Source organism: Gobius niger (genome assembly GCF_951799975.1).
Source record: "Gobius niger genome assembly, chromosome: 5".
Lineage (NCBI taxonomy): Eukaryota > Metazoa > Chordata > Actinopteri > Gobiiformes > Gobiidae > Gobius > Gobius niger.
The window spans coordinates 8,844,012-8,867,869 of record NC_136856.1 but is presented as its reverse complement, the minus strand read 5'-3'; the positions used below and the strand labels follow the sequence as shown (position 1 = coordinate 8,867,869).

The following is a 23,858-nucleotide window of genomic DNA, read 5'->3' as shown; positions in this document are numbered from 1 at the left end:
TTCCTGAACAGCTCAATATGCAGGGAGTGCAGTCAAATTGATGCGTATAATAAATATAACAAACATAACACACACCGATCAGGAATCACATTCAGACCACTGACGGGAAGAGAAGACGAGCCCTCTCATCTTCATGGTTACAAACATTCTGTCATCCAAGTTCATATCATAGATGAAAAAATACTAATAAAGAGACTGGATTGCACTTAACTTAACAGCACTGTAATGACATGGTGATTGGAAATAGCATGGCATGTATCCTGGCCTGATACTGGGATAAAGTTGAGGTTAATTCACATTATTCAGATAATTGTCTAGGTAATTATAAGTAGAAACCATGTTCACGTTTGCATGCTATTTCCATCCTTTGTTATTTCTGTGCTTTTAAGAAAAGTGCGACCAGGAACTACTCTGAGCTCTTGTGAATAATAGAAAGGTCCAGGCCGGAGACGAAGCAGACGATTAAGTTGATTTGCCGTGATAATAATGAATTGTTTTTTATATAGCGGTTTTCTGTTGTTCAAAGTTTTGTTTATCAATCAAAGTGTCTAGTTACACTTTCCAAATTTGTTCATAGAAAAAGATTCAATAACTCGCGTGCGTTAAAGCAGTACTAAGTAACTCTTGCCCCTAGAGGCCATAAGAGCGACTGCAGGTGTTGTGGCACGTTGCGATTTTTAAACTCATTAATTGTCCGTGAGAGTAAATACTACGCTGACAGAAAAGGGACAGAGGGATATTGTACATCTAATTACACAATGGATATAATTTTTTTCACTAAAACCTGGCTGTTAATACTGTTTAAAGTGGCGCTAGCGAACAGTTAGCTTTGCCCATTAGCTTGTTAGCTTCTTCATCATGATTCCATTAGTGTGTATTGGTTGCTCCGGTCCGGTGGCAGTCAAGTTGCAATTGTGGTTTTCTGGCCAGAGACACTGGGGGAGATGAAAGATCCTCCAATTATCCCATTAACACTTGTATTACCCCCAGAGGAGCCACGGAGCAAATTTATTAAGGTAAATAAGTTACTTAGTATTGCTTTAAGTAGAGCAGCATTAAGTAGACCAGGGTTGCCAGACGTTCGGTAACTATCGTATTTGTACGAACATTTTTACCCTTGTACGATGTACGATCAATAATTAAAAAAAGCCCTAAATGTGCGATAATTTCAGAGCCCCAGATAAAGTCTGGTTAAATGCACTGTCCCCTCTCAGCTGCGCTTTGCTTTGGCTCTGATCTGGAGTCAGACTTAGCCTCCGTATTCATGTAGGTGTAACATCTGCTGCCAGAAGGAGAGACTGTCCCTGGATCAGTTTTTCAGTTCCACTATCGCATTATCCTCCTGCCTGGGCTGCAGCCGTGGCATTTCACTGGTCTGCAAGACATAACCCCGTCTCACCTCTCGCGAGTTGGTAATTTGCCCACTTCTTTATTACAGCTTGGCTCATGTGAGTGTGTGTGTTCTCTAAAGTAAATCTGATAAAACCATATCCAGCACTGCAACCCTTACAGAGTTTATCTGAGCATCAGTGTCTAAAGATCAAATTCAAACCTACTAAAGCTCTGTTGTTGCGCTCAATAACTTTAGCAAACTTGTGCAAGAGCGTCTACATCAGAAATGCTGCAGAAGGGAATGACTCCGACGAGGAGGTGGAGCTCATCTCTTAGGTGAGTGCCTATGGTGTCATGTGTGTGTCTTGTAGTTAAGGGTGGTGATGATATGAACCATATTTTGAGCAGGTGCTACAGCGCTATTGACATACATATAGTGTACGATAGTTTGTGCTGAAATATGATTGTTGTGGAAGCTTGGTACGATATATTGGTTTTGGCAACCCTGGATCGGACACTCTCACGGTGGATCTGCTTTGCCTCCGGGTCTGAATCTTTCTCACTCTTGTGGACTATCAGGCTAAATTGGTCCAAATCCCTTAAATTCCTGGTTCTAGAGAGACATCAGTGCAATATTGTGTTGTGTATAGAGCTGTTTTAGGGCTGGTTTGATCAGTGCAATCACAAGTCTTAGTGGCGTTTATCCAAGGTTCGCTCCTTTCGAAACCTCACTGGCTCGTCTCTGTCGTGGAGTTGCCATTGTGCACCTCCTCAACCGTTGTACACGACAGCCTCCTGGTCAAAATCATGCCATCTGGGAGTTCATGCTTACTCAGCCTCCTCCAAAACTCATCCGTCATGAAGTAGTACATGAGCGGGTCCAGGCTGCAGTTCAGACTCGCCAGGCACAGCGTGATGGGATGGCAGCGCATGACAAAGTCTCTGAGCGCGCAGTTTTTCAGCCAGTTCGTTTTCACCAAGAAATCGAGCGGCATGGTGATGTGGTACGGGACGAAACAGACCAGAAACACCCCCGCGCAGCTTAGGACCATCTTGAGGGATCTGCGTTTCTCTCCTCGGTCCAGGATGGGCCCTGACGCCGGGTGCCGGAGACTCCGCGCGGTCAGAAAGGTGCAAGCGACCACCACAATCGCAGGTATTACAAGTCCCATCAGCTCTGCGAGTATCATTAGCGTCCATGCAGCGGAGGCGCCGATGTTCCGAATCGGCAGCTCCGCAAAGCAAACCAAACTGTGCCCGTTGTTGACATTCGACTCGTTGCCGATCGTGTCTTGGTTGTCCCGTGCACTCGGCGTCCGGAGCAAAGGGAAGAGCAGACAGGCCAGGCAGACGAAGCACCATCCCAGCACGCAGATGAGCACGTCCCACTTGCGTCGGAACGAGTTGTAGCGAAGGGGGCGCATGATGAGCTCGCACCGGCGCACGCTCACGCACGCCAGGAAGAAGATGGAGGCGTACATGTTGACGTATTTGAGGTAGAAGCAGATCATGCAGACGGTGTGTCCGAAGGGCCAGCTGTTGTTCAGGTAATAGTAGATCCGCAGCGGGAGGGACAGCACCTGAGGACAAAGCACAGACGAATGAGCAGCCGATTCAACTCAGTGAAACAATGCGAGCTTTTGTTGTGAGGAAACATTCTGGAACTGTTCTGATCTGGGGTCGAGATTCAGCAACACTGTGAGCCCAAAGAATGCGATCAGTGGACGACCTGAACGTCCTGAATGACCAGGTTGTTCCATCAGTGGATTTCTTCTTTCCTGATTGCAGGGGTATAATTCCAAGATGATAATGCACAGGTGTCAAGGTCAAGGCGGCCGACGAGATGATTTTTATGTGGCCCTGAGGAGCATGAGTTCCTGAGTATGTCAAAAAAAAAAAAGGAAGTGTCAAGCCCATTCCTGTGCGGAGTTATGGATTTTTAACGAAATAACCAGTTTGCTCACTCCAGCCACTAGGGGGCAGCTTAAATTTTTAAAAAAGGAAAGAATTTCACATGTGTCCAGCAGAGGATGCTGACATAATAAGAGATCAGGATATAAATAGCATAATATAGCCATGTGAATAATGACTTCATGATGCTCTTTGACAAACGTGTGACACAGGCTGATAAAGCGCAATAAATGTAAGAGCCATCCATCCATTTTCTTCCACTTGTCCGATGCCGGGTCGTGGGGGCAGCTGTTGGAGCTGCTCACATCACATTGCACCAGCCCCCTATTTCTCCTCCTGCAGGTGTTGGGTCCACAGAAGGACGGCCTCACGATTAACCGGGCCTGTTAGTCTCTCATAAGGGGCTTCTGAACCGCTCTTTGTCTGACCCGTCACTTAGGACCTGTTTGCCATTGGGGGACCGTACCAGGGGCACGAGGCCCCCGACAACAGAGGATCATTCAGGTGCTCAAACCCCTCCACCAGGTTATGGTGGCGGTTCCAGGAGGGAATAAGTGTAAGATGTTGTTATTTATGAGGCCAGAGTCCTTTACAGTATATGCGGCCCGCGCCCGGCCATGGGGGCTGAATTTCAGCCCTCGACCCAAACGAGTTCGCCACCCCTGTGATAATGCAAGGATCCATCGGGCTCACATTGTGAAAGAGCGGTTCAGGGAAATGATACTAGGGCTGTCACAATAATTACTATATCGACTTATCATTTATTCACAAAATTTCCCCATTTTTGTAATACATATGTTATTACCCACAGTAAGTTTTGTCTCAATTTCATGTTGTGGGATATTTTAAGGTTTTTTCAGCAGAGCTGTCATTTGTAAGCTTTACAGTTAGCTTCTGTGGCATTATAAAGTCTTCAACAATGTCCTTTATCGCAATAGTTTCCTGTCTCAATACTGTATATCAAACTTTAGATTTTAGATTTTTCGTTATTGTAACACGAGACATCATGTAGGACTGACCTCCAGGTCCAGATCTGAACCCCACTGAGAGTCATTGGGATATGCTGGAGAAGGCTTTGCGCTGTGCTCACACTCTCCCATCATCTATACAAGATCTTGGTGAAAAATGAATGGAACATTTCATAGGAAAAGATGAAAAAAAAATGACATTGCAGAAGTTTATTGAAACAATACTGCAGCGAATTCCTGCTGTAATCGAAGCTGGAGGCGGTTCAACTAAATATGAGTGTTTGACCTTTTCTATGGCAACCTTTTTATAGTCAGGCTCTGTATTGTGTGATTTGAATCTTGTGAAAACGCTATAAAACATCATGTCAACTCAATACGTTTGCTCAGTGTGACATCACTCACAATAATGAGCTGCTTCCGAGTCCAAACTGTTGAGATTTCCAAAGACAACACAGCAAAAACCACAACTTTATCTCAATCTCCTGCTGAAATAACAGCAGATAAAATTGCCCAAAACTGCTTTACACCATTAAAATTATATATGGTAACTCATCATTTCTTCATGCAAAATGAAGATATTTTCATATTTAAAGAGCCTAGATGCAAGTTGGTCATTTTATGCTCACTACTGCCACCTCAGGTCTTACGTGTAACTGCAGTCTCTAAGCTCGTGCATGACGGCACTTCAGAACCGAAGAAACAACATTTTGAGTGACAGTGCAGGATTTTAGAGGCAGTTGTGGTGAACAGGTCTGAGCTCATTGTACACGACATTAGGACATACAGAAAGCAAAATTGGGGCGATTTTCTCCGTATATTTTTATTAAAAGTTCTGCAGAAAATCCATCTGGACCCGGTCCCTTACCATTAATAACCGTATAATATTGATGGCATGAGAAATTTCTGCTAGTTGGAGAGGGGCATCGAGCTGTGTAGCCATAGTTGGATTGACTGTGGGTACGGAAAGGTCTTCAAGAAAAGATGCCAAGTCAAAAGCATTGGCCGTAGATTCAGACTTGTACAAAGTTGAATACTCTTTGAAGACCTCATTTATTGCTTTTGAATCAGAAACTAAGTTTCCTGATGGATTCTTTACTTGTGGTATTAATCTAGACGCTACTTGCTGTGTAAGTTGATGAGCCAAAAGCCTACTAGGTTAATCACCATGCTCTTAATGAGTTGCATGTGTCCGAAGCAAAAGGCGTTCAGCATCGTGTGTAGAACGTAAGTCAAATCCAGTCTGCAAATCGAGACGTTGTTTGTGGAGAGTAGAATTACTTATAATCTGCCAGTCTATGTCAGTTATTTTGCACATTAAATCTTGAAGCCTAGCTCTACGTTCTTTATTAGATAGATCTGGTTTAGACCTGGTCTAGATCTGGTTTAGATCTGGTTTAGACCTGGTTTAGATCTGGTTTAGTTCCTATTTTTGACCTGGTTTAATTCCTGTCTTTGACCTGGGTTAGTGGTTTACTCGTTTAGACCTGGTTTAGACCTGGTTTAGTTCCTGTTTTTGCCTCTGGCTAAACAAAAATCTAAATCCGGGGATGGTCCCGGCACAGCACTGCAATCGCCCTCGACACTTGTGGTCACAATAAAAAAAACACTTGCATCAAAATCAATCATGTATTTGTTATTTAGACGGTTTCCCTGTGTTTGGTTAAAATGGCTTTAAGTGGACACATATTCATAACAGCATGATTTAGTGTCTCCATTTCCTGTGTACTTTCTCATGCATAGACTTAACAGCAGAAATGTTGGACAGCTCTTAATTTAAAACCAGTGAAATTTAAACAAGAGGCTAATAAAACAGATGGATGATTTAATTAATGTCCCAAAGGAAATTGCAGCAGCCATAAAATGAAAGATGGTTCAGGCCGGGTTCAAAAGGGGCATCTCTTAACCAGAAACATCCATGTTATATTTTTAGTTGTTGTTTTTTATTTTAAAAAGGAGAAGAAAAATGGCATGAAGAGTTATTTTATTTGCCTTTCAGCTTCCTGTTCAGGGTGTAAACAATAAACAGTATGGCTATGTCAAATAAAGAGGATGTAGTGGCCGCATGGAGTGTTTTCGCAACTCTGCAGGAAGTTTGACTGTGAGCACTCAGGTTTATGACACTACCAGCTCAAACACAATATTTTAAAGTGGGATTCGGAGCAATTTTAGACGTTGGCCAAGTGAATCAAGCTTCCCAATTTGGTAAAAGGCGTTGCTCAAAATTCTAGTAAGCTCAGTGGGAGGAAAATATATGAAAATTAATGAATAAACAGTGTCTGCTTAAACTAATACCACCCAAACAATTACTTGTTATTATATTTTTAAAGGCCCTAACATGTAAACATTCACGGGACAGGGAGGAAAAAGTAAGTGAACCCAGGAATCTCGCTGAACTGCAACAGTTTTGTAAAGAGGAAATGTCCAAGATTTATCCTGATCGTTGTGAGCGTCTAATCTGCAACTACAGGAAGTAATAGAAGGGTCAAGGGTTCACTTACTTATTAAAATATCTTGATAAACTTGTGAATTTATTCTTCCATTGATGATAGAAAATTGTCCAGGCCCTTCGGCAACACCACCATGATGCTCCTGCACTACACATCTCAGTGGGGAGAGGGGGTTTGATGTTGGTGCTGTTCCATTTTTCCTCCATACATGACATTGTGTGTTCTGCCCAAACTATTCAACTTTGGTTTGGATGATCCACAGCACTACAGGCAAAATACTCTCTGGACAGGAAATAACGTAGCCTCCACAGGACAAACAATGGCCGCTGGCTGCTCTGCTTTGTTGCTGTAATACCTCCATATAGCCGCTATTTCCCATTAGAAAGCATTGGACTGTATTGGTGCCTAATTTTCTTAAACTTTCTACAGCTAGATATGTCTCCTGTGATTACACTGGGTTAGTTACAATTAAAGGGACCAGGCTGGTTTACATAAGAAAAAAAATCGAAATCTTGTGCTAATGAGGGCCGGACTATTAGCATTGGAGCCGCACGAACTACACGTCACGAAAGGGCCGAGTCTACAGTGAAGATCCCGCCCCTTATGCCCTTTTTAGGAACATGCTTCGTCAGAACTGGGGAGGAGAAGTCTGTAAATCCACCATGAATTTCCCCCTCGAACGTAGTTATTTTGTCAAACGGGGAGGAGTGCGTAGTGACGGTCTATTAATAATATGTCTATGAGGTCAAAGCTAGCTTAAAGATAATCCAAAGTAACCCTAAACCAGCGGTGTCCAAACTTTTTTCACTGTGGGCCACAGACAGAAAAATATACAAACAACTGGGCCACACTCAGTAGAGGTCCGATATATAACTTCACCTCTATTGAATTAAAGTTAGCAAATTCAACACAATGTTAACTCTGCTTTTTAATTGAACTATGAAACATTTTAAGTAAATTTAAAAAAAAAAACTTGATATTTGTATGTATTTGACTCAGTGGCATTATGGGTGAGGCCTGGCACCTTTTCTTTCCCTCACAGTGCCCTTTATGACGCTACAGGATTAATTGTTTTTCGGGGTTCATACCAGAAACTGGCCAGAAACTGGCCAGAAACCCCAAAACAATTGATTCTAGAGCATCACAGAGCCACTGTGAGGGAAAGTAAAGGTGCCAGGCCTCACCCATAATGCCACTGAGTCACGATGTTATGCACATTATGCACAAATATTAAGATTTTTTTTCACTTCAAAAGTTGCATATTGCATCTTTAAAGTAACAAAAAACAGCCTTCATCACAGCTTTCTATTAATGGATTTTCATTGATGTTATATATATTCAATTAAAGCAAAAATAATAATAATTCAATATTACATTTTTAGAATTTGCAACGGGCCAATTAAAAATGGGCCGCAGTTGGCCCGTGGGCCATCTTTTAGACACCCCTGCCCTAAACATAGCCCTGGTACTAAACTTAAAGATAGTGAAGTTTACCATTAGCATCTTATTGAGATTGAGTTAAATTCATGTAATTTCCTCTGGACATGTGGACTCTCCATCGGCTGCATTCTTGCAATTAACTCATGTAATGAATGAAGTCCAGCGCCAACAGTAAAACATCCTGTCCCCTTGGGGTCTTCGCTAAAATAAGCCAATTCAACAATCCTAGTTCACACCTTTTCAAAGTTGTTCTGAAATGCACGTGCCTCCAAAGGTTGACCATCACCATTTGCATGTAAATAACTACTGTAAATCATTTGAATAGAAGGACAACACTAGAGCCTTTTATTGCTTTGCATCATTCAGTCTTCTCTCAAATTTCAATGCTTCAGTGTATTTGTAACTTTACCTGCAGGAGGTCGGCCACCGCCAGATTCATCATGAACACCACGGCCTTCTTTGTCTCTTTGACGTAGACCCTGAACACCCAGAGCGCCAGCACATTCCCCAGCAGCCCCGGCGCCAGGATCACGCTGTAGACCACCGCGTACAGGTAGTGCTGATAGGTGCGCAAGTCGTCAGTGCTGTTACAGCTTTGGTTCATCTTGAGCTTAAGTCTCTCAATGAATCCCAAAATCAGGACGGTTGTTCCTCAGAGGCGTCCATTTTGGCTCCAGGAAGTTTGCACCATCGTTGGTCATTGTTGATCATCTGCCGGGTCAAAAGGAGAAATTAAAGTCTCACTATTGGCTTTGAGCAAACGATGGCCCTTAAAATCCCTGCTCTGGTGTTTAGATTTGTCCCACAGAGGAGAATTAACCCAACAGCAATGTGCGAGAACAATCTACAGAACAACGAACAGCCATAGCATATTTCTGTCTAACGTCTGACTTACCTTTCACATGTGCCCCCTCATGCTTTCGATTGTGCACAACAATGACATTTGATCGAAACCTTTGCAGACAGTGTGATTTACTGTAACTCAGATCACAGAAAACAGTGCTGCCTGCTCTGTGGTTTTGCCTCTGAATTGTGTATCAGCTCCTTTCACATGGACAAGAGCCGCGTGGTGGTGAAGCCGTTTTTCACACCACGTTAAAACATACGGGAAATGTACTTGCTATTTCATATGGAAACTGCAATGTGTGAATCTATTCTTCAGCTGTAGGAGGCATGCTTCCTTTTTAGAACTGTGGGTGTGCAGGCTGCTTGACGGGGGTTGAAAATGTGCCTATTAATATAGCATCTGTCTGTGTACAAAAACGTACAGCCCTTTTTGCAGAGGGACTCCTATCCGCGCATGACCTGGTTCCTTCAAAGGAGATACATACAGTACATCTCCCCTTCATTGTGATACAATCTTTCTGTTTCTCCTTCTGGGTTTTTGAGTTTTCCCTTGCCATGAAGGAGGGGGACGCCGAGGGCAACTACGCATCTACTTGCTGCTCCATTGGACGTTACACTTGTTCTGTTTCACTGCTTGATGTCAGTGTCATTGCTGTTTTTTTCCAGGCGGTTCCTCTTTGTAAAAACAGCAATATTTGTGCAGCCCTGTGAGATACCAGTTGTGATATTTGGCTATACAAGAACAGAGGGATCAAGAGCGATAGGACCGGGAGCTGCTTCAGCATTGTCTGCCCACAACTTCTGCCGGGCGCAATGTTAATGTCACACTATTTTCTGCACTCTTTTTTCAATGTTATTTAGGAACTATTTTAACATATTCAACCTCATTTGCATTAAACTTTTCTCCCTAAAATGAGAAAAGGGGAACATCTAAACTCGCACTGCATTCGTCGCCATGCTGTTTCGTGCTCCCTATGCTTTTTGTCTCACTGCCAGTCCCCCAACACTTGAGTGCAATGTTCAAAACTGACTCACAAAAACATTGTTAAAGGAATAGGCCACCGTTTTTACATACTGAGATATGTTCTTACTTTAGGTTTGACGAGTTCTTTAGGACCTGTCTGATCTTCACCCGTGCCTTCAGTCACGTAAACACAGCGCAGACGGCGTTAGCATTTAGCCTCTCCCTCTCTCCTCTATAGCTCCAAAACAGGTCAAGATAGAAGCTACCAAGCTCTTCCACGTTTTCCCTATTTAAATATGGTTATGTGAAGTGTTCCACTACAAAGTATAATTACACAAAATTAACCAATCTGGATTTTCTAAGCGGATAAAAGGGGGAACTGTATTGTAAGGCGTAATAATACCAGGAGTAGTTCAAAATCCACGCAGTAATCTTCACTTTACTGCGCAGTAATCTTCACTTTACTGCGCAGTAATCTTCACTTTACTGCGCAGTAATCTTCACTTTACTGCGCAGTAATCTTCACTTTACTGCGCAGTAATCTTCACTTTACTGTGCGGATGCCAAATTACTCCTGGTATTATTACGCCTTACAATATAGTCCCCCCTTTTATCCGCTTAGAAAATCCACATTGTTTAATTTTGTGTAATTATACTTTGTAGTGGAACACTTCACGTAACCATATTTAAATAGGGAAAACGTGGAAGAGCTTGGTAGCTTCTATCTTGACCTGGTTTGGAGCTATAGAGGAGAGAGGGAGAAGCTAAATGCTAACGCTAATGCGCTGTGTTTACGTGACTGAAGGCACGGGTGAAGACCAGACAGGTCCTAAAGAACTCGTCAAAGCTAAGGTAAGAACATTTCTCAGTATGTGAAAATGGTGGCCTATTCCTTTAAAGTCTTTACTTTACTCTATTTCACACTCTTTTTGTAAACTGAACTAATTCCTTGGACCCCGTGCTAAGTGGCAGGCGTTCCCGTAGACACTGCAGACAATAACAATAAAGATTTTTGAGATTTGAGTCATTCTTTGCTGTGTCATGTTTTCTCTCTTTTTTTTCACCATTTTGAGAAGAATGAAACTATGTTGACTCCGTGGGTGTTTTCTATGGGACACTATTTTTGCCCTAAAAAGTTTCAGTCTTTGTCACAAAGAATGTTACACTCAGCAGTTACTTTTTGCTTTGTTTTTTTGGCCCAAATTCAACACTGTCCTCTGCAGCTCTGGCCCTTTTATCCCGTCTCCAAAAACACAGGCAGCTTCCCACAGGGGCTTCCTCTGAACTATCACCCCTGTGTTATTTGTTTCAATGTGATTATTCTCACTAGAGCACGTACTGCACCGAGGTCGCCTGAAACAAAGTTAAACAAATTACTTAAATTGAGTTTGTAGGATCTGTGCTGTACTTAAATAGTCCTTTAAGTAAGAACTCACATTTACTCCACAACCTGTGAAAGATGAATATAAAATACTTTCTTCTACTCTATATTTGTAAAAAGTATATAATGGGGTTTCTCCATAGGTGCCACTGACTCACCACAGGGAAGAGGGTTTGTCCCAGTGTTTTTTTTCCTTACAGGTGGCATCTGCTCCGACCAGCGACATAGAAAGTTAAAGCGGCTAGACGAGGTCTTAAAAAGATAAATTAAAGGGAGAAAATGTCCATGATGCTAGAATAGACAATAATTGCCACAAAATCCAACCTTTTTGGGAGTTGGAGATGGCCTATGGCCTGTCAGTCAAACACAAGCAATGTGTTAGAAGAGAGAGAGTGCAGCACTGGGTCAACAGAGTCAGGGCTGCAGAAGAAATCTTCTTGTGAAAAACAGGTGCTCTTAAGGCTCAGAGGGCATACAATCAGTTCAAGCTGTATCGAAAAAGCTGAGGCACTCTGAATTTGTATGATAAAATTCATAGCTTTTTCAGCTCAGCTTTTTCTATACAGCACAAGCAACTTGTTTTCACATAAAGGTCGAGGAGCCCAAAACCACAGAATGGCCACAAACTGAAAAGGAGATCAGTCTGAAGGGGAAATACTCTATATGTTTATAGATCTTCAAACGAGAGCTGATGTTATTTGCAATGTAAAACACTGCCTGACCAAATAAAAGATCTCACGCCCTTATTTGGTTGGTCGTTCTTTAACTTTGATTACAGCAGCATTCGCTGTGGTGTTTCAATAAACTTCTGCAATGTCAAAAGATCCCCCTGCTGCATTAATTTTCCATCAAGGTCTTGTATTGATGATGGGAGAGTGTGATCACTGCGCAAAGCCTTCTCCAGCACATCCCAAATCTCTCAATGGGGTTAGTTCTGGATTCTGTGGTGGTCAATCCATGTGTGAAAATGATGCTCGTTCACAATGTGAGTCCGATGAATCCTGGCTTTGTCATCTTGTAAAATGCCGGTGCCATCAGGGAAGAAGAAACCCAATGGAATAACCTGGTCAGCTGACCTCATTCTTCAGGCACATCCAGTGATGCTGAACCTTGACCTGACCAACTGCAGCAACACCAGAAAAGTTAGCTTAACCCAGACACCCTTCTTTTTATTATTTATTTTTTTACCTACATTTGGAACAGTTTTCAAAGACACTTGCACAGTGTCAACTATTCTTCAGAAATGTGTCACCTTTCCAGAGAATGCAAGTGGCCTGGGGGGAGAGGGGGGGGTATTCGCCTTGTGTTGACACTTTCAATGCCATGACAGTGCAAGTAAAACAGATATAATGTGCATGTTCCATTTGCTTGACAGCATCTACTTAGCGTTTCAAACAAGATAAACAAGACAAAACAAGCAAGACACAGCTGACACTGACACTCCCCTTTAAACCTCATTAAGAAACATTATTGCGATATGTAAAAGGACCAGCGGCACGAGTGACTCACAGGTTCTGTAAAGTGTGAATTTGGATCATTCTGGTTTACATTGTGGGGGGAAAAAAGTATTTCAGGCAGTTCCCCATAAACTTTCTATTGGATTTCGGCCAAATACTGTTGTCTTTGTACATGAACAAGACCGTTAAGGAAGTAGTAGTGATATCTGATTGAAGTATAGCAGTTTTTATCAATATATTTATGCATATTCTTGTGAGCATAAGAGCAAACTTTTTAAAGAAATTCAATATAACATTTCACGTGCAGGGAGCTTACATTATTTACCTATCGTAGCTGCATAATAGTAGATTCTGCTGTATAGTAATGAATGTGCAATAACCTCTGTTCAAAACCTGCCATTATTATCAATCAGTCTCCTCCCACAGCAAAATATGTATAGTCTTTTTCTCTGTACTGTTTTCTTGCTCTTTTTATGCTAATTTTGATCACTTCCTATTCTAGTTTAATTTATATGTTTGCTTTCTTTCATGCTTAGGGAGTAAAGTATGACTGTGTACTTAGTCACACAGTCATGCTGTAATGAAAAACTATGCGGTAATTTTAGGCATGGTCAGATTCAGAAAGATAAGAAGTATTGATGTCATGTGAAAGTATTTATGTACAGTACACTGTACATAAGTTTTCTTTATGTCTATCCTTAATCTTTGATTGCACCTTTGTTTTTTGATAACTCTTTTCCCCTAACTGTCTCCATCTCACCTAAAAGATACTGTAAGTGAAAACGAAATTGAAAGATGAATGAAGTCTTATCTTATAGCAGTAGTAGTAGTAGTAGTCGTAGTAGTAGTAGTTGTAGTAGTAGTATAGTAGTAGTAGTAGTAGTAAGTGTGCTTAAATACTTTTTCATTTTACTTTCACTCTGAACCTCTAGTTGAGCCAATTTTAAATATACTTTCACATGACTAAAATAGTTTTTCGTTACAGTATGACTGTGTGACTAAGTACACAGAAATCCTTTACTCCCTAAGCACGACCATGCCTTCAAGTCTTCGCTAATACAGCATAACAACTTTATACATCAAAATCTCAGTGTTGCCCATGGAAACAGCATATACCTCTCCTATGAATCATCTCTCTAGAGGACGTCTGGGGTTTTTCCACTCCTGCCTCTTTTTTGAGCCCCTAAACTTCATTCTGCTAGCCTTAGCTGTATCCACGTGTTCCAACAATCCACAATTACCTCTGAAAACCCAAGATAATACCCCCGGTGTACCCCCTGAGCCCGACATAGCATGCATTCCTCATACTGGAGATACATGGATTCCTTGGGAGCGTGACTTTACACCCCTGCTATTCATTTCATCATAACCGCTAACTTTAAAACAACAGCAAACTGCCCTAAAGGAGCCAGCTTCTTACCTTTTTCCTCATTTCTTTGTTGGCCGGTTGAAGCATCAAACACCCACTGGAAATCTCTGTCTTCAACTCTTTCACATTAGTTCTCCTCTCTCAATTATCTTAGGTACAAGTTACACCTTTCCTTCATGTGATTTCCTGTTTTGAGGACACCATCTCTCACGATCTCCTCTGGTGTGTAAAGCAGCAGGTCTATGGCTTGCAGCAGCAGCAGCAGTTGACACATGTGGGCTGGTTTCCTACGAACATGGGGGTGTGGCTTCCATGCATTTTTTGACACGCGACTTGTGGTTTTGAGTTACAGGATGACAAATGTAGCAGTGAGGTCTGGGCACTGTGTGAAATTTTAATAACTAGCAATTTTACTTTACACTTATCAAACAATGTAGGTACATGAGTATTGGGATGTTGCATACTGAACTGATAACTGTGCTGATACAATATGCTGGCCTATTGCTACTTGAACTTAAATTTACATCAAACTTGTAAACATCTTTCCTCTTCATAAAGCATCCCTTAATTCCTGGGGTTCTGAAATTGAGTCCCACACTACAAAAAGTAAATATCAAGCATTGGCTTAAATGACTTGAATTGAGGAAATGTATCTTGTTTTGAGCGGATTTCACTCATTTAGACACTTTTCCTGATCGGACCAAGTTTACTTTGCTTATTTGAGGACATTTCAGACCAGTTCTAGGGTAAATCTCGCTTGAAATAAGAAAGTAAAATTGCCAATGAGACAAGACCAATTTTCTCACCCCATTGGCAAAGAAAATTACCTGAAATAAGGACGAAATGTATTGAAACGAGTCAGAAACATCTCAGAACAAGTGAAATAATCTAGGACAAATGCCCAAGAACTTCTTAACTAGTCAAAACATCTCAAATTGAGATGTTTATACTGATCTAGTTAAATAAAAAATTAAAAAATTAAATAAGTTTTGCAGTGCACTGGCCAAACTTGACCCTCCTAAGGGCTTTGATTATGTTGTGCACTGAATCAATACTAACTATAAACACATGCATGTCCTCATAAATCCCTCAAAAAAGACTCTAAGACTTACGTTTTTGGTTTTGGCCCTCAAAGAAAACAGTCTGGGCACCCCATGTAAAGCCTCGCAAAATAGTAAACACTCTTTCATCTGTGACCCCTTAATAATAATAATGATGTGTTACATTTGTAATGCACTTTACATGCCTGCATCACCAAGTTTCTCAAAGCGCTACACTGTTGTCATTATTCATGCGACCAGACTCAGAGGTGGTAAGTTACTATTGTAGCCACAGCTGCCCTGGGGTAGACTGACGGAAGCGAGGCGACCAGTCTGTGCCATCGGCCCCTCCGACCATCACCAACCACTCACTCACATACGTTCATTCATGTTTTAATAGGAGAAACCGGAGTACCTGAAGGAAACCTGTGCAGACGCGGGGAGAACATGCAAACTCCACACAGAAAGGCCCCGTTCAGAGATTTGTGTCTGTGATGTTCCTGGAAGAAACAGCGTTAAACGTAGTAAAACATTTTTTGTGAAAATTGTGAAAAAATGTTCTCACATTTGAGTCTGAGGAGCTTTGGTTACCACGGTAATTGTGACAGAGTAGTACCGTTGGGCTCAAATGAAACATGACAATGTCTTCTATACAATGATGCCAAATACAATGGTGTAAATCATTATCTGATGGGCTGGAAATGGCCTCAACCAAAATATGGACCAGTGTCAAAAGTGACTTTTGACAGTTCTGAGGTTCTGAGTCTGTTAATCGCCAATTGGTCTTTGAATCATCACAGATCCAATGATTTTGGTTGGATTTTGATCAATTTTTCTGTGGAATGTGTCTACAGTCTGTCGAAAATAATGGCAAATTGACTGATGCCATAACTGGGTCGAATAGTCGATTGCCAATGAAGTAAAGATAAAAATATTGGAAAAAGTGAGAAAAAGCCAAACATTTTTTGCATTAAATTGAAGCAAAAATGTGTAGAAATGTGTTTTAAGAGCTATTTTTTCAGTGGATGTTATCAGCACGTGTGTTCTGTGTATCTGGAATGCATTTATTGAGAGCCTACCCAACCCACTGAGGATTTGAGGGGAAAAAAATCGTTTTTTAGATTTTTCTGATAAAAATACAGGGTGCATGCACTAAAATGGACATCATTTTTTTTCGCGATATTTCCAGCAGGGCAGACCCTCCAATTATTGGTCCTTTGGGTCAAAGTTAAAAGATAAAACACAAATAAAAAGTATAGCAGACCATGTCAGGTTCAACCCAACTTTGGGTCCCTGACTAGTTCTGACTGTGAAGCACGAGCGCACTGCCCCGCCCAGCCCTTGTGGTTGAGGTTTGCAACTTGTTGTTTATTGCTGTTTATGACTTAATCTGATAATATCTTGGCATTTGCTGAAACAATAGCTTTAATCTACATTTAAATCATCCATCCATCCATTTTCTTCCACTTTTCCGTTTCCGGGGTCGTGGGGGCAGCTGTTGGATCTGCCCAAATCCCATTGTCCCAGCCCCTATGGCTCCTCCTGCAGGTGGTGGGTCCACGGAAGGACGCCCTTACGACTCAAACCGGGCCTGTTGGTCTCTCATAAGGGGCTTCTGATCCGCTCTTTGTCTGACCCGTCCCCTAGGACCTGTTTGCCATGGGAGACCCTACCAGGGGCACGAAGCCCCCGACAACAGAGCCCCCAGGATCATTCGGGTCCTCAAACCCCTCCACCACGTTAAGGTGGGGGTTCCAGGAGGGGACATCAATATATAAGAAAAACATGTTTTTGGTCCCCCCTCCAGAAGCCCCTTGTGAGAGACCAACAGGCCCAGCTAGAATCATGACACTGTCCGTCCATGGACCCGCCACCTGCAGGAGGAGCCATGGGGGCTGGTGCAATGTGATTGGGCGGCTCAAACAATTGCCCCCACGACCCGGTAACGGCCAAGTGGAAGACGATAGATGGTTTTTGGTTCCACAATGAGGAAGTTGGATATGGGACATTATGGGCTGTTTGGTGCAACTGTCATCCCATAATAAACCCTAAAGTTTGTCCATAGGTCCTTGACTTTTTATTCTAGGGAAAATGGCAAAACAAAAATATTGTTAAATGATATCTGGAAAATCTGGCAACACTATGCTCATATCAGTACACTACATAAAGCAAATATCAAGCATTGGCTTAAATGACTTGAATTGAGGAAATGTATCTTGTTTTGAGCGGTTTTCACTCATTTAGACACTTTTCCTGATCGGTTTACTTTGCTTGTTTGAGGACATTTCTGACCAGTTCTAGGGTAAATCTCGCTTGAAACAAGAAAGTAAAATTGCCAATGAGATAAGACCAATTTTCTTACCCCATTGGCAAAGAAAATGACCTGAAATAAGGACGAAATGTATCGAAACGAGTCAGAAACATCTCAGAACAAGTGAAATAATCTAGGACAAATGGCCAAGAACTTCTTAACTAGTCAAAACAACTAAAATTTGGATTATTGTGCTCAAATTGAGATGTTTATACTGATCTAGTTAATTACTTTTTGCAGTCTATGGTGAACTGCAGTGCAACCATTAAGAGGGTTTAAATATTTGAAAAAATCCAAACAAATTAGACAATGTTTACTGCTTAAACTTTACAGAGATATGGTAATTGAGCATTCTGCTTGGGCTTCTGGGCTTCCCCTTCTGTGCTTCTGCATATAAGCAGTGTATTAGAGGCTATGTGGGAGTGTGTCGTCTGTGTAGTTGAATTCAGGTCATGACAGTTACAATTACAGTTGCCCTGGTGTTTGAATGTTGTGGGAGGAAGTTTTTGCACACAATGTGCCACCACCTGTTTCCAGCTGCTGCCAAAGAGAAGCTCTAACCACAACATTGACTTCATCTAAATCAGTATAATACATCATTCTGAACTGTATAGGCAGTATTCAAATACAAGTAGGATTTATTATTTACACAGCATTAAAACAAATAAGTGAGGAAAAGATGACATAATACATAATTAATACCAACATTTGTCTTATTTATAGCTTATACTTTCTGTATTTTGAATGCAAGGTTTCCTGGAGTGATTCCCTTGTTGTAAATGATAAATGCGTAAAGCTTAATCCAAGACAATATCATCATTGCACTCTAGGGGGCAGTACATTTGCCTTAGTGACAGAAATGAATGTCATGATTCGGGTTTTATTAAAAGAGTCAAAAATATGTGCAATGCCACTCCTTCTGCATACTTTCTTAAGTAATAATTTAGTGAGTGCATGACCACCGCTGAGCATGCTCATAACTCAGTGTCCTCCTTCACTCCCAATACCATATGTGCTATTTTAAGATGAAGATAAAAGCCAAAATCAACATCCTATGACTCTATCCCGGAATAGTTGGGCCTCTTAGCACACATTTTTGCAGAGTTAACCTATCCTTCTATCTTAAATTGATAAAAGATGAGTTGAATTCTCAGCTGTGACCAGTAAAGCTGTGAGTCTTTGGTCAGTTTACATCCGCTCTCAGCCCAAATGTGATAACTGCAAATACACTGGAGTCTACTATCACCATAATTTTCACACCAGTGCATCACTTCCTCCTTAGATGGCAGGTGAGAATTGCTGCGACTTTATCTGTTTTGTTCTTGTCTGATGTTAATGTTTCTGGGCGAGTCCTTTTAAAAACACAGCATTGAAGGTTTCTATGTCCCTGTACTGTGAACTATGAGATTCAATTACTTTTCAACCATTAAAACTTGTTTGAACCCACATCAGATTGGTTCCCGGTGTTCATTGGAGTCCCCCAAGGCTGTCCATTGTCCCCAGTTCTGTTCGTTTCCTTCACAGACAGAATTTCCTGGCAGAAACTGGATAGAGAGTCCTAAAAAGCCTCAAGGCCTCAGTCAGAGGTTGACAGAGTACTTTCCATGCGTTTAGGCCTGTTGTTATTGGATGGTATATTTGTCGGAGAGTTTAGGGGCGAGGAGAGGAGTGTTCCTGAAAGGGAGGGGCTCCGCATTGTGAAGTGCATCCTAAACTCAGCAGTTAAGAAGTAATACAGGACAGGATTAAGGCAGCAGCTCAGATTAGATATGCACAGGGATATTGAATGGAACTGCTTTACGGCTAAACGGATCCCACAATCAGTCAGTATATTCTGGGAGGCCAGTAGGTAAAGCAGAAAGCTGACGTGATAGGGACCAAAGCAAAGTAAGAAGAGGCAGGAGCAGCTCAGCACCATCCTCAAAGCTCGACGTTTCTCACATTTGGCGTGCGTTTCCCCGTATCTACTTTCGTCACTGGAGGAGAAAGAGAACAGTCTGCTTCTCGTCGAGCTCTGACAAGCTTCACTTTCTTGTTTCTTAGTGAGAGAGCGCGCGATTCGAAACGAGCTGTAAAAATTACAGAGCAAAGGTATCAGGAAGCCAAACAGTTCTCCTAAAGTCATCATCATCACCAAGACAGACAGCGGGACGGGGCGCATCGGCAGGTCCTTGAAGCATCCTCTGGTCTGGTTGGACGGGTCCGCATGAGGTCCGTTTGTGAACATAAACTGGGTCACGTTGGAGACTGCAGATACGTTGGCGTCGAGAGAGCTGGAGGAGGAGCGCATGAAAATGAAAGGAGAGCAGCCCAGTCCGACCACGACCCACACCACGAAACTGATCAGCAAGTCATAGCGTCGCCTCCATCCCCGGGCGGAGAACGGTTTGAGAAGAAAGACGCATCTCTGCACACTGATGCACACCTGCAAGAGACATCAACATACTTACAACCAGAAGAAAAAAACATACAATCGTTTCCAAATTGATTCAACAACATAAAGAAGGTCATCAGATCAGATCGTTGTAATTCTGGCGATGATCCTCCTCGACCAGGAGGATCATCGCCAATATTAATCGGTCAAAGGTCATACTTATTGATCAGCATGGGGCTTTTGACAAGACAGGTCTGCAACTAATCTAGTCACTGCAAAAAATAATTAACTAGATCAGTATAAAGATCTCAATTTGAGCATAATAATCCAAATTTTTGTTGTTTTGACTAGTTAAGAAGTTCTTGGGCGTTTGTCCCAGATTATTTCACTCGTTCTGAGATGTTTCTGACTCGTTTCTATACATTTCGTCCTTATTTCAGGTAATTTTCTTTGCCAATGGAGTAAGACAATTGGTCTTATCTCATTGGCAGTTTTATTTTCTTATTTCAAGCGAGATTTACCTTAGAACTGGTCTGAAATGTCCTCAAACAAGCAAAGTAAACTTGGTCCGATCAGGAAAAGTGTCTAAATGAGTGAAAACAGCTCAAAACAAGATACATTTCCTCAATTCAAGTCATTTAAGCCAAAGCTTGATATTTACTTTTTGTAGTGTATTATTCATGTATTAGTTTATTTTATAGGGACAACACATTGAACATTTCTGTAAATGTGTCTGTATTAGCTACAGGGCTAGTTTTCAACGCCTGTAAATAAAGGAAAAAGAGGATCTGAGGCACTCTGACTAAGTCCTTTATTAAATGGACATGCCGACGCGTTTCAACCTAGAGAGGGTCTTCTGCAGGGCATATGTTTAAAAAAGCGGCACCAGGTGGCCATAAATACTGATTGGGTGATCATGTGACCATCTTCCTTCACATTTTGTCCAGCTTGCGTTTTGACCTTCAGCTGCCATCTTGTGTTTTCTTACTTGTCTAACATATGCTTTGCTTTCTCCGCAAGGTATGTTTGTATATAGTCGTATATAATTGTACTTAAAGAGACTAGATACAAGTTGGCCATTCGGCAATTCGGACCCGAAGTAGCAACTTTTGAGTGACAGTGCAGGATTTTAGAGGCAGTTGAACAGGTCTGGGCTCATTCTATACATTAGGACATGGCTGGAACATGTAGGGGGAGGAAAATACTTAATTTTAACATTTTTAAACTCTGTATAGTCCCTTTAAGACATGTTGTTAATATTTGTAGATAGTCAATCAATCATGTAGCATATGATTTAAAAGTGCTTTACAGATTTGAACAAAACATTCTCTCACACCCACGTCCTCCCACAAGTACAAATACATTGTCGCATTCACATTCTCTCCACCCACACATACAGAGACACCACACATGCACATGACACAAACTCAAGGTAAAACAATGGACGCAATGGACGCAATGGACATAAGGCTGAGATAAGGCTGAGATAAGGCTGAGATAAGGCTGAGATAAGGCTGAGATAAGGCTGAGATAAGGCTGAGATAAGGCTGGGTAGTGTGTGGAGCATTTAAGTATTTTAAGTATTTTTTTTCTGTTTTTCTCTTTAAAGTAAAATTGAAAAATGTTGTGTGTTGAAAAGGTACTGGAATAGAAAGCCTTCACCTAAATTTGTATGTTAAGGTTCATTTAAAAGGTTTGTATTAATTAAAACTAATTTCACATTGAAAATTTACATCAATCAATAAATGATAAGAAAAAGGTAATTCTGTTTCAACTCTCTACCCCAGCCTGAACAGATACCCCCCTCTTCACCATAATATTTCATCACTTGAAGATCAGTAATCACGATGACACTGAAATCATAACAGCTAAGTAACTTGTAGCAGATAAGATCAGATCAGATATCTCCTCCGGAAATAAATAGAATTTTGGGAGTTCAACACAGTCGCACATTTTTGCACACTTTATGTAATTGCAATTTGTTTCATGCCCATATTAACTTCTATTCTTCTTACCAGAAACATGATGGCAGCGTACATGTTGAGGTATTTGAGATAAAAGCAGCCGAGACAGGCCGCCTGCCCGAACGGCCACTTGTGAGTGAGGTAATAGTAGATCCTCAGAGGCAGAGACAGAATGTGAACCAAGTCTGCCAACGCCAGGTTGATCATGAAGATCACTGCTTTGGTCTTCTTACTGCAAAACATCACAGGACACAGGTTTATAAAGTAGGCCCATGGAAAAACTGACCTGCCTGTTACATCTTCATCTGGAGTCAGTCACTCTCATATCAGTAAAAGAATGTTTGAAGCTGCAGGGCCAAAGCTGTATGATATTGACGACTGAGGCTACAGTTTGTTGGTGATGCAGAGAATACAGACAAATAATTCACCATGACGACCTCAGCCAAAGTAAACTCCTTTTTTACATAAGGTACAGTTTTGAGTAAGTGACCTGATGTATCGGCACAGGACCCACAGGGCGGTGGTGTTGAGAACGAGTCCAGGTAGAAACAGCAGCAGGTAGAAGTACATGTACATCCCGTCACTCTGCTTCTCCCAATGGCTGTCGTCATCGCAATGGATGGAGGAGTTCGTGTTCATGACCATTTTTGTTCTCCGGGTGCTTGTTGAAATCTCTTAAGAACTGGATACTACTTTGGCCCTTGAAAAAATAACATTTATAGTCAAAAGTAAAACAACAGAACTGAACAAAATTTGGAATATATTTATGAAAATTATTTTCAAGGCTGCTTCATAAAAGATAAATGTTAATTTCTATTGCAATCTATGGAGCAAAACAATCTGTTTGGTCTATCTATTATAAATTGATTTCTTGGAAACTTTTCTTTTTTTTCAAGGTTTTTATTTTTATTTTCACTTACTTTCATATGCGTATGCGGGTGTGTGCATGTAGGTGTTTACGTATATAGGGTTAGGGTATATATACGTATATATATATGTATGTATGTGTATGTATGTATGTATGTGTATGTGTATATATCAAAATCAAAATGTGAACGTGCACAACTTTTTTCTTCATATAAAGCATCATTTTAACTATGAATAAATGAACACAATCAAGTAATCTTTGATTTGAAGGTGTTTCCTCCACATCTGGATGCACAGGTAGGTCATGTTGAAGATTTATTTGTCAGCTCCAATTAAAGTTAGACACTTGTTTTGGAAAAAATACTCTTACATAGTTCTTAACGCTCTTTTCTCAATTTCACATAATTGTGGGAAAAGCTACACTATAAAGTTTTTTAAACACATTTCCTTTTCTTAATTGTTTTGCTATGTCAGGGTATTAACACATAAGGCATGTATTTTTGGTTGTATAACCAAACCACTCTTTCCACCCCTTTCGGAGGAACAGAAACTTCATTGCTGTAGTTTTAAGCCTGTTTTACTCTAACCTTTCGAGGCACTGGCATTGACAAACTGTATATAATTAATTATTCTGCAAGAGACCAATTTGTTGCATGAAAGTTTGAGCAAGATACACATCTTAAGCATCTAATTGGCTAACTGTCAGACATCCCCACCACGATCTTTTCAAATCACGTAGATAAAATAACATTAAGATAAGGGATGAAGCAAGATCGGTTTATGTGCGTCTAATTTGCAACATCCTTGTAATTCATGTTGATGGCATTATAGTGAAAATGTGCATTTCTTTCTTCATACAAGGGTCTCGCTTTCTCCTGTGTGCATCAACTGTCCCCATGTCACCCCTTCTGACACTGACCGCTGCATACTGTTCAGAGATATGGACTCCAACTTCAGTCAGGCAGTAATCGCATTGCAATCAAGTGCTTCAAAGCTCATATAGGAAATAGTAAGTATCTTTGTTTTTGTTCAGTTATTGTGCAATTTGATGGATGCATACATTTTAAGTTTAATAAACAATGATATTGAATAGATAAATGGTTGTTGGCAACACTGTAGCTGATAAGCAGATTCATATGGCAAATAGATTTTAAAAACTGTCAAAAACAATCACAAATGCATGACGT

General features: G+C 41.2%; 2 protein-coding genes across 2 annotated transcripts; both read right to left on the bottom strand.

The window, feature by feature from the left end:
• Positions 1-1,858: 1,858 nt before the first annotated feature.
• On the bottom strand, positions 1,859-14,334 carry gpr174 (G protein-coupled receptor 174). The gene is made up of 3 exons (XM_079556265.1): positions 14,167-14,334; positions 8,508-8,809; positions 1,859-2,912 (listed from the first exon to the last, which is right to left on the bottom strand). Exons 2-3 carry the CDS (start codon positions 8,700-8,702, stop codon positions 2,061-2,063), a joined length of 1,047 nt encoding a protein of 348 aa, XP_079412391.1. The 5' UTR covers positions 8,703-8,809; positions 14,167-14,334; the 3' UTR covers positions 1,859-2,060.
• Positions 14,335-18,715: 4,381 nt separating this feature from the next.
• On the bottom strand, positions 18,716-22,429 carry p2ry10 (P2Y receptor family member 10). The gene is made up of 3 exons (XM_079556260.1): positions 22,295-22,429; positions 21,856-22,036; positions 18,716-19,891 (listed from the first exon to the last, which is right to left on the bottom strand). Exons 1-3 carry the CDS (start codon positions 22,378-22,380, stop codon positions 19,043-19,045), a joined length of 1,116 nt encoding a protein of 371 aa, XP_079412386.1. The 5' UTR covers positions 22,381-22,429; the 3' UTR covers positions 18,716-19,042.
• Positions 22,430-23,858: the final 1,429 nt, after the last annotated feature.

Coding starts and splice junctions, on each gene's coding strand:
- gpr174 (XM_079556265.1), bottom strand. CDS start 8,702: ATGAACCAAAGCTGTAACAGCACTGACGACTTGCGCACCTATCAGCAC. Junction 2,913..8,507: donor CGGTGGCCGACCTCCTGCAG/GTAAAGTTACAA, acceptor CTTTGTCCTCAG/GTGCTGTCCCTCCCGCTGCG.
- p2ry10 (XM_079556260.1), bottom strand. CDS start 22,380: ATGTACATGTACTTCTACCTGCTGCTGTTTCTACCTGGACTCGTTCTC. Junction 22,037..22,294: donor GTCCTGTGCCGATACATCAG/GTCACTTACTCA, acceptor GATGTTTTGCAG/TAAGAAGACCAAAGCAGTGA. Junction 19,892..21,855: donor ACGCTGCCATCATGTTTCTG/GTAAGAAGAATA, acceptor TGTCTCTTGCAG/GTGTGCATCAGTGTGCAGAG.